This window comes from Microtus oregoni, unplaced genomic scaffold (assembly GCF_018167655.1).
Source record: "Microtus oregoni isolate MIOR12 unplaced genomic scaffold, Mior012 000079F_ref0000094, whole genome shotgun sequence".
Taxonomy (NCBI): Eukaryota; Metazoa; Chordata; class Mammalia; order Rodentia; family Cricetidae; genus Microtus; species Microtus oregoni.
The window spans coordinates 6254647-6264917 of NW_024544537.1; the positions used below are offsets into that span (position 1 = coordinate 6254647).

At 35.3% G+C, this 10271-nt stretch overlaps 1 protein-coding gene across 1 annotated transcript; it reads right to left on the reverse strand.

The window, feature by feature from the left end:
- Nucleotides 1-9505: 9505 nt before the first annotated feature.
- Nucleotides 9506-9926, reverse strand: LOC121441623 (DNA-directed RNA polymerase III subunit RPC10). Its single transcript, XM_041642841.1, has one exon. It carries the CDS (start codon nucleotides 9869-9871, stop codon nucleotides 9545-9547), a length of 327 nt encoding a protein of 108 aa, XP_041498775.1. The 5' UTR covers nucleotides 9872-9926; the 3' UTR covers nucleotides 9506-9544.
- Between the last annotated feature and the right edge of the window lie 345 nt (nucleotides 9927-10271).

Genomic DNA, 10271 nt, shown 5'->3' on the forward strand with positions numbered 1-10271 from the left:
AGTCCCCCCCCCCTCATCTGCTCGAAGAGCAATCAGGGTTCCCTGACCTGTGGGAAGTCCAAGGACTGCCCACCTCTATCCAGGTCTCGTAAGGTGAGCATTCAAACTGCCTAGGCTCCCACAAAGCCAGTACGTGCAGTAGGATCAAAAACCCACCGCAATTGTTCTTGAATTCTCAGTATTCCTCATTGTCCGCTATGTTCAGCTAGTCCGGATTTATCCCATGCTTTTTCAGACCTAGGCCAGCTGGCCTTGGTGAGATCCCAATAGAACATCCCCATTGTCTTAGTGTGTGGGTGCACCCCTCGTGGTCCTGAGTTCCTTGCTCGTGCTCCGTCTCCTTCTGCTCCTGATTTGGACCTTGAGATTTCTGTCCGGTGCTCCCGTGTGGGTCTCTGTCTCTGTCTCCTTTCATCGCCTGATGAAGGTTAATATTCCTGAGGATGCCTATGTGTTTGTCTTTGGATTCACCTTATTTAGCTTCTCTAGGAACATGAATTATAGGCTCAATGTCCTTTATTTATGGCTAGAAACCAAATATGAGTGAGTACATCCCATGTTCCTCTTTTTGGGTCTGGCTTACCTCACTCAGGATAGTGTTTTCTATTTCCATCCATTTGTATGCAAAATTCAAGAAGTCCTTGTTTTTTACTGCTGAGTAATACTCTAATATGTATATATTCCATACTTTCTTCATCCATTCTTCCGTTGAAGGGCATCTAGGTTGTTTCCAGGTTCTGGCTATTACAAACAATGCTGCCATGAACATAGTTGAGCATATACTTTTGTTGTATGATAGGGCCTCTCTTGGGTATATTCCCAAGAGTGGTATTGCTGGATCCAGGGGTAGGTTGATCCCGAATTTCCTGAGAAACCGAAACACTGCTTTCCAGAGTGGTTGCACCAGTTTGCATTCCCACCAGCAATGGGTGAGTGTACCCCTTTCTCCACAACCTCTCCAGCAAAGGCTATCATTGGTGTTTTTTATTTTAGCCATTCTGACAGGTGTAAGGTGATACCACCTTACACCTGTCAGGAAGTCAGTGTTTCGGTTTCTCAGGAAATTCGGGATCAACTTACCCTTGGACCCAGCAATACCACTCCTGGGAATATACCCAAGAGATGCTCTATCATAAGACAAAAGCATTTGTTCAATTTGTATGAGTCTTAATCTCAAATTCTAAAATATGAAAATTTAGAATATTCTTGGGTGTTTAAGCGTGAAGGTAGATAACAAGGCATTTGAAAGGTCTCTGTGAAACATGCTGAGAGTCAGCTTCCTATTGTGTATAGTATATAATTCAATAGCTCTGAGCTCCTTTTGAATTTTGACAAGTCAATTTATGACAAGGTTGGCAAAGGCAACTGAAGTCATCTATCTTTTTACTGAATTAATTTTAACAAATATGTAAATACATTTATTATTCTTAACGGATGGTATTAGAATGGCTTTATTCTATTTCTTTCATTGTGCAATGCTAAAATCCTCCAATCAAAGTTATTCATGGAGATTTCAAAGATAGATAAAAATTGACCCAACTATAGATAAGTAAGCAAGTAACTACATGGTATTGAATGCTTTAGGCTTTCTTCTTGCCCCAAATAACTTGATAGTGTATTGCAAAACAGGAAAACCGGAAATTTCAGCAAAAAAAAATAAGAAATTTGTTCTTTTCAGTTTAATAGATAAAGAAATCTCAACCTAGTAAAAAACTTTCAGTTAGCAATGGTTCACTCCAAGGAAATACTGTAGGCAGAACTGTGGCCTCAAACTTTCTAATAATATCAAAATAGGAAATGCATATTTAACCACACACTTGTCAGACCAGAATGAAGTTCCTTAACTGCATATTGAGGTTATGTCAGAAAAAGCTGAATAGTAATTCAGATTTTTATATTCATACCCCAATTGATAAGAACAAGAACTTGCCAAAAACCAGTCATTCATACAATGTCAAAGGGGATTACAACATAGGGAAAGCCTGAATGCCTACTTACAGCCTCTAATAAGATTTCTTCATTGCTCCCAACTGGAGTGATTTCAATGGAGAGACAACATATCTTGGCACTTTCTCTTTTATGGGCTCATATATTTTGTATGCCATTGGAGTATATGTGAGCTTCAAAACCAATTTTAAACTAAGAATATATAAAAGTGTAAACTAAAACACAAAAATGCAGAAAATATGATATTGAATGATAATCAAACAAGCAAACAAAAATCAAAACAATCAAACAAACAAAAATAAACAATAACATTAACAAAGCTGTATAGTATTTCTTTAACTAATTCAGAAATGTAGAGACCAAGGCCTTTATCACTGAAAAGTATGAAGGAATCAGTCCAAATATTCTTAACTGCTAGATAGGTGTGTTAAAATCTGCGAAATTTGTGCCAAAAAAAGAGCACAAAGAAATTAGTAACAGATTATGAGCTATATATTCAAATCAAGGAAATTCAATAGCTACTTTTGCTTTGAAATGATTATATTTTCTTTATTAATTTATTTTGCACAACTACAGTGGAATATACAGTTTCCACAAACATACCCTTAAGATATATATTCTGGTTCAAGGAAAGTTTTTAATTAAATAAAAGTAAAGTAAAATGCTCAGGTTACTAATTTCTTTGAGAAATTTACAGAAAATGGAACTAGACCTTTACTCAAAGTTGCTAAGAAATTTTTGAAAATTTTAAGGTGCTACCAACATTTGCTCAGGTGTTGCCATTTTGGGGATTTGGCATATAGCTTCATTATTTAAGTGATGATTATTTTTGTATTTATCATTTTTCATTTAATAATACTAATACATTAAATCTTTTCAAAAATACTGCTATTCTCTGATTCAGTTATTACTATGTATTTATATTTAATGCAAAATCCTTTTCAGTTAAAGATCATGAAAAGTTAGTGAGGGTTGATGGAGGAAGGTCATTGGTCAATTAATAATGAAACTACTTGGCCTCATAGGTTAAAACATAGGTGGATGGAGTAAACAGAACAGAATGCTAGGAGGAAGAGGAAGTGAGCTCAGATGCCATGCAGCTCGTCGCCATGGCAGATGCGATGAAGCTCCGACCCAGGATGGACGTAGGCTAGAATCTTCCCGGTAAGCGCACCTCGGTGCTACACACATTAATAGAAATGGGCCAGGCAGTGTTTAAATGAATACAGTTTGTGTGTTGTTATTTCGGAGAATAAGCTAGCCAGGCGACCAGGAGCTGGGGCAGCAGGACCACAACCCTCAGCTCCTACTACAGAGGGCCACTCTAATTCTACTAAGATTGTAGAACTAGAACCCTCCTTACTTTAGTTCTATAGAAAAGGTAGTTTTCTACCCTAATTTAAAATGACAAAATTGAGTTCTTTAGCTTAAAATGTCTATTCACACTTGCATAACAAAGCACTATAATTAAATGGCTTGTAAATAAAATAAATTAAATCCATTTTGTGCAGTTATGGATGTGTGAAGTTTATATCAGGAGCCAGCATGAATGGATTGGGTTGAAGAGCCTCATCTTGGTTGCAGACTATATACTTCATTCTCTTTATATGATATAAAAGAAGTAGCAAAACTCCATGGAGTCTCTTGTGAAAGCAAACTATGGGAGTTGGAATAGAAGTGTCCCCCAAGAGTCAGATTTTGACACTTGGTTCCCAGTTGGTGGCACTGTTTGGAGACATTTAGGAGTTGTGGACTTGCTTGATGGAGGAGGTATGTCACTGGTGGTGGATTTTGAGATTATATAGCCTCACCATATTTCCAGTTCACTCTCTCTGCTTTGTGTTTGTGGTAAAAGAGATGAACTCTTAGTTCTTTCTCCTGCCACCATTCCTGCTTCCCACTGCTATGCCTCCTCACTCTCATGATCTTTTATCCCTAAATTCTTTCATAATTTGTTCAGAAAAAAAAATAGAGTGATAGAGAGATGGGCAATGGTGGCACACGCCTTTAATCCCAGCACTTGGGATACAGAGGCAGATGGATCTCTGTGAGTTCTAGGCCAGTCTGGTCTACAAGAGCTAGTTCCAGGACAGGAACCAAAAAGCTACGGAGAAACCCTGTCTCAAAATCAAACAAAAAAAAAGTGATAGAGAAAATAGTCTAATTCATGATGACTACACAATCTAAATGTCTCCCCCAAGAGTCTACCTTCTACTTCCACTAGGTTGGGATTTAAGATGTTTACAAATTAAGTTTTGAGGGAAATGCCTGTTCGTTCTATTGCAGTTGGTATTGTCAATGTAAAATATTGGGAAATACAATTTAGGCAGAAGTATTTGAGACATGATTGCAACAGATACCGTTATAGGATAGAAACAAGCAGACAGCTATCATAGTATGCGTCATTGATAAGATTACTACTATAAGAAATTGAAACTTTTCAGTATCTTGGGGGAACACAAAAAAAATACCTCAAATTACTCACTTAAAAGTGAGTGTATTGGCATATTGTTAAGCACTGTTTGACCATTATTACTACATTACTGAACTTTCCAGATCTATCTTCAGGCCGAGATAGTCCAAAGACAAAGAGCTGAGGTTAGCATCTTTAATTTAAGGACAGTGGTTGCTATGGAGAAGTAAACAGCTCACATCCTAAGACTCCCTTGTGATATTAGAGTTTAACAATATTGGGGGATGATGGGTACCAAGGAAATCATAGATTTATGGATAAGTTTTTTTTGGAAGCAGAGATTGTCTAGAAAAGAATGGTAGAGAATATGGAGCTATAACTCCCCTCTAAATTACTGGTAAACATCAGATACAGACACTCTGTTAAGAAAACACATATTAGAACTTTGACAGAAAATCATAAAGTCAGGCTTCAATATGGTCTCCATATAGAACTGATGGAAAAAATCAGAAATAAAAAATGTTTTGGACACTTTCACTGTTGTGGATTTTACTTCTCAGTTTTGAAAGTAACATGTTATTTTTTCACAACATTATGTCACTTGGGGTAGAGAACAGATGGAATTTGGAAACAGTGCACAGAAGGAGAACAGGGTACAGTTGAGAAGGAAGATATTCAAATAGTTTTGTCACAGCAATAGTATTGCTACCATTGTCAATAAACAAAACACAGCATAGGATTGAAATGCCAACATTGTGTTGACAGTTCTTGTTATAGAGTGATGAAACTACTTAAATAAATTAAATTAAAAAATATTTTAGTTCCTCTGGAATCAATGAGTAGAATTCTTTATTGGCTTGATACTGATTCATAATTAAAAAATAGGAAATAGGCAATTCAAAGTTACTATTAGAAGTCAATCATTATTATGGAATAATATAATATTATGCTCTATTTTCTTAGTTGAAATGAGAATTATAGAAAAAGGGCCAGTAGTTACATAATTTGAACATCATCAAAAGTACTATCCACAATAAAGTCACACCTAATATAATTTAATAGACATAAAAACGATAATGGTTTGAAAAATTATCAGGCAGATTTTGTGATCATGCTCTTTAACATGTAAAACTGTCATAAAATTGGTTATATGGAGTCGTTATTTTTATATTCTAACAGACTATTATATATTTAGATTCTGTTGTATTATCAATTTTGCTGAAAATTAATCTAATTTATTGAGTGTTTCTTACTTCATTACCTTGACTGATAATGAGTAGAAGCAACACATTTTAATATGAAGGACAATTTTTTTGTTTGTTTTTGTTTTTCGAGACAGGGTTTCTCTGTGGCTTTGGAGCCTGTCCTGGAACTAGCTCTGTAGACCAGGCTGATCTCGAACTCACAGAGATCCGCCTGCCTCTGCCTCCCGAGTGCTGGGATTAAAGGCATGCGCCACCACCGCCCGGCCCAATTTCAAATTTTAAAACATATATGCCAAAAGACATTTATAACTATACTCATCAAATTAATTGAGATCAAGACTTTTTTCTTCTGGATTCTAAAAATGTGAATTCAGATATTCAATTCTATTATGACATTCTTTTAGTCTAGATACCAGATATCGATAGATATATATCAAATATATAATAGATCTGACTCTGAAAATAGCATATTTGAAAAAATAATAAAAATTTTCTCTAATAAAATCATTTTAATCTGAAGGTAATAATCATTTCTAATAATGCTACTATTTTTTATCAATTAATTTTACTGGTTTTGTTGCACTATACATTTTTCTCTTCTCCAACCCCTTCCTTCCCTCCCTCCTCTCTCCTCTATATTAAGAGAACTTTCTGCTTTCCCAAGGGTAATGCTATTACTTTTATAATTTACATATATAAACATAAACTGGAGGGTATATTTCCTAATGCATATCACTTTTAGATAAAATACATTTTGGGAGAACATTAATGTATACAGACATGACTATTGAAATAAAACTATTTCAAAGCTTACATCTGCATTTCATAGCTTGGAAAACATTTTTTAAATTTGTTATTATTGGGTAACTTCAGGGCATTTTTTGTATGTATGCAGTGTATTTTGAGTATATTCCCTCAAATATATACTGCCACCTTACCGTTTCAGGGTCCTCCCCTTCTAGTGCTTCCAAATAACTTCACTTCTACTTTCATGCTAACATCTACCCATATAAGTGCTTTTCTGAAACATATTATTTTATCCAAATTTATCAGAGTAATTTGTAAGGAAATAAAAAATACTCATTTGAAGTATACATTTGAAGTCTGACTTCCAAAATTTGTCTATAAGTTTATAATCACCACGTTTTCAAGATAATTAAATAGCCCTGTATTTCTACTTATTCCAACCACAATGACCACAGATTTATGAGAAATTTACATATGTTTTGTTTGTGTATGTGTGTTTGTGTGTGTGTGCCTGTGTGTGTGTGTGTGTGTGTGTGTGTGTGTGTGTGTGTGTGTGTGTGTGTTAGGAGGAATTAACTCACACAAAAAGTAGTGGAGAAACACTTTTAAAGTTGATTGTAAATACCTTTTAATATCAGAAAAGTCACCTGAAAACATACGTACAAGTTACATTATACAGATTGGATAGATTACATTTAGGAATATGTATTACATTTACATTTATGCATGCTATAGCAATTCAAGAAAAGGGGTCATGCATGTGAAGGGGATATATGTGAAAACAGATATATGGAAGAATTTGGAGGTAGGAAAGGAAAGTGATTAAATGTTATTACTATAGTATCAAAAAAAGAAAAAGTTAAAAATATTGTTCATAAAATGAACTCTGAGTAGGAGCATAAGGGAAGTGTAATCAAAATTATAGTGTTTGAAAAACCCATATGGAAACCTCTCATTTCATAAGCATATTAAAATATAATATGTAAAAGAGTTTGGTTCAAAACTTGCCTAGTGCCTCTGTGCTGTAGAAAGCTCATGACCTTGAGGGTATGTGGCTTAATCACCTTCCAAAGATGCCTTATTCCCAAGATGAACCACAGCATATAGCATTCATTATTGGATTACTTCCAAAGGCCCTGAGGACCCTGGAGCGAATGGTTTAGAAAAATATCTGATAAAGACTCAAGAAGAAATAGGCATAGAAGCAAGTCATTTGATTTTAATTAAGAGGTTCAGAATGGTGCTCAGTTATGGTGACATGAAAAAGCCTAAAATCATCATTTATTAGTTGGAAGAGTTGAAAGACTATGAGGTACTGATCTATATCTCCTCAGAGCATCAAGCACATCTGGCTAGGGTTGGATGAGGCCTGCTATTTGTTCAGTTCAAGTGGATGAGGGCACTGCTTCAAGAGGACACATTTCTCTGCCCTACACCCTCCTGAGCCAAACACATAGTATGCTATTCTTTCACAGTATCCTCAAGGGTCTTGAGATGAACCCGTCTTTCCATTCAGGGAAAGGATAGTTGATCTTTGGTTTGTTACAGTCAAGACCAAATAGGATGGTGAAATTAAAATTAGCTTAGGACTCAGGTGAGAGCACATAAGCCCTGGATTCAATCTCTAGCATAGAATACAATCACTTTAAACAGAAAACCGTAAGTGAAAATTTTAGCTTAAAAAAACATCAAAAAGGGTAAAAGTTTGAAAATACCAGCCCCATTATGTATATCTTTGTACTCTACAAATAAACATTAAGCAGGTTAAAGATTAGATAGATAGATAGATAGATAGATAGATAGATAGATAGATAGATAGATGTATGGATGGATATATGAGAGATAGGTAGATAAAGCAAGCCAAAACAGTTGAACAAAGATAATGTCAAAGGGTGGTTAATGCTTCTCTAAGAAGCAAAATGTTAGTGATCCTAACCCTAGTACTAGGTGTGGGACACTTTCCTACATGTTTCTATATTTATGCTGATTTGAAAAGGTAATAATATATAGGGACGTTTGATGAATGAATAAATTAATTTTTTTTATTTTTCTATGGTTATCTAAAACATTAAAAAGGCATTATTTTTAATATTATTCTTGTAAAATTGCCTTGACACATTAGAAATGAACAATTTAAGAAAAGGTATTTTCAAAAAAATGTGCATGTATACCTATCAATCATATTAAATTATTTTCATAGAATTTTTCTTTATTAATTCATTTTTAGGCTACCTGTGTGTGTGCCTGTCTATATATGTAAAACCTATGTGTAGGATATTGAAGAGGCCAGAAAAGGGCACTGGGTATTATCAGACTAGAGTAGCAGACAGTTGTTAGCCCTCATGTTGGTGCTAGAAATAGAACCAGGTGCTCTGCTCTTAATTGTTGTGTTACCTCTTCAGCTCATCAAATTTTTATTTGCCACAGACATTAAAGATTGTTACAAATAAAAAGCCAATAACAAATTATTAAGTTAAATGTCACTTTGAATTTAACAATCCAGTGTATAGACTCTTATTTAATAATTCTCTTATTTCCAAAAATACTCAAGTGTTTAAATGCAATTTGTATTATGAATTTTATTTGAAGGTCTTGCAAGATTAAAGTTATGGGAAATTTTAATAATAACCAGTGCAAATAAAATGACGAGACAAGTAATGGGTAGTTTACCATATTTTAATATAGGTTTAGTGAACTATTTCTGTTTTTTTTCTCAGATAAATGAGCTAAATAAAATGAGAAAATGGCCTCTTGCCATTCTCTGTGCTCCAATAAAAGGCTGATTTGAAATTCCTATTATTGAAGTTCAAGATTATTACCATGTGATGCAAAATCACACAAAGCACAAACATTTCTAATGATACTGGACACTAAAATCTATGCAGCCTTCCATAGTCTATATATTTAAATAAACATATAAACCTACAGAGATTCAAATACACATTGATCTATGCTAAATGTCTTGGCCAACCTGTTAAATATAAAAGCAGCTCATCAGTGTGTCAGTTTTTCTATTCACAGTGAATGAAAGAATAGCAAATTTTTTTTTTTTATCCTCATGTGTATTTATTTCCCAAGGACCCGAGGCCCCTGTGCATTAAAGTCTTTATCTGCTGACCTGCAGATGACCTGTTTCACCCTGGTCCTCCACCACTGAAGAGTTAGCTTTCTATCACACAGCAAAGACCTTCAGCACACAACATTCAGAGCTAGAGCTGGGTAAGTCCTGCCCTTAGTCTCTCCAGCGATGTCCGCACTGAGCATTGCAGCACTTGTAGAAGGTGGTCATTGGCTCATCTGCGGAACGGGTCTGAAGCTGCATGAAATAGGCACGGGGATGTTCACATTTTGGACATGGCTCTGCAGTGGAGTCCACGTTCTCCCAGGCAGCTGCTCCCCCAAGCACATCATCCACCTCTTTCAGCTTTGGATACTTTCGGTTTGTTACCTTGCGTGTGATATTATGCACGTAGGGGCAAGTGTTGCAGGCGAAGCGATGGCAACGCTGTCCTTCCTCCACAATCAGTCCGTTTCCGCAGCTCGGACAGAAAAGCAGCATTGCTCCAGCTTCAGCGTAAAGGTTCTCAATGTCTGGCGCTTCCGCCGCCGCAGACGCCCATTGGAATCGGTCAAGAATAGCAAAATTTATAAATCAGACATGACTATAATCTTTCCCTTTCTCATCACATTACTTTCAATGTTTGATGTGGTATTAACATTAAAATTCGTTGTGCCCTCTAATACAAACAAGATAATGTGGTCCTAAATAAATTTGTAAAATATTTCAAGCCTTAAAACATTAAGATTATGAATAAACCAAAATTTTTCTTGGTTTTAATGTTACTAAAAACCTCTCAAACATCTTCCTTTCACAAATGATTTGCAGTTATCTATTACTTCAGAATTAAATAACTAGATCACAATTTTTGTTTAGTTTTGTTATAACTTTCTTTTTTATT

What these genes read in the sequence shown, in the direction of transcription:
- LOC121441623 (XM_041642841.1), bottom strand. Translation starts at nt 9,871, where the DNA reads ATGCTGCTTTTCTGTCCGAGCTGCGGAAACGGACTGATTGTGGAGGAA.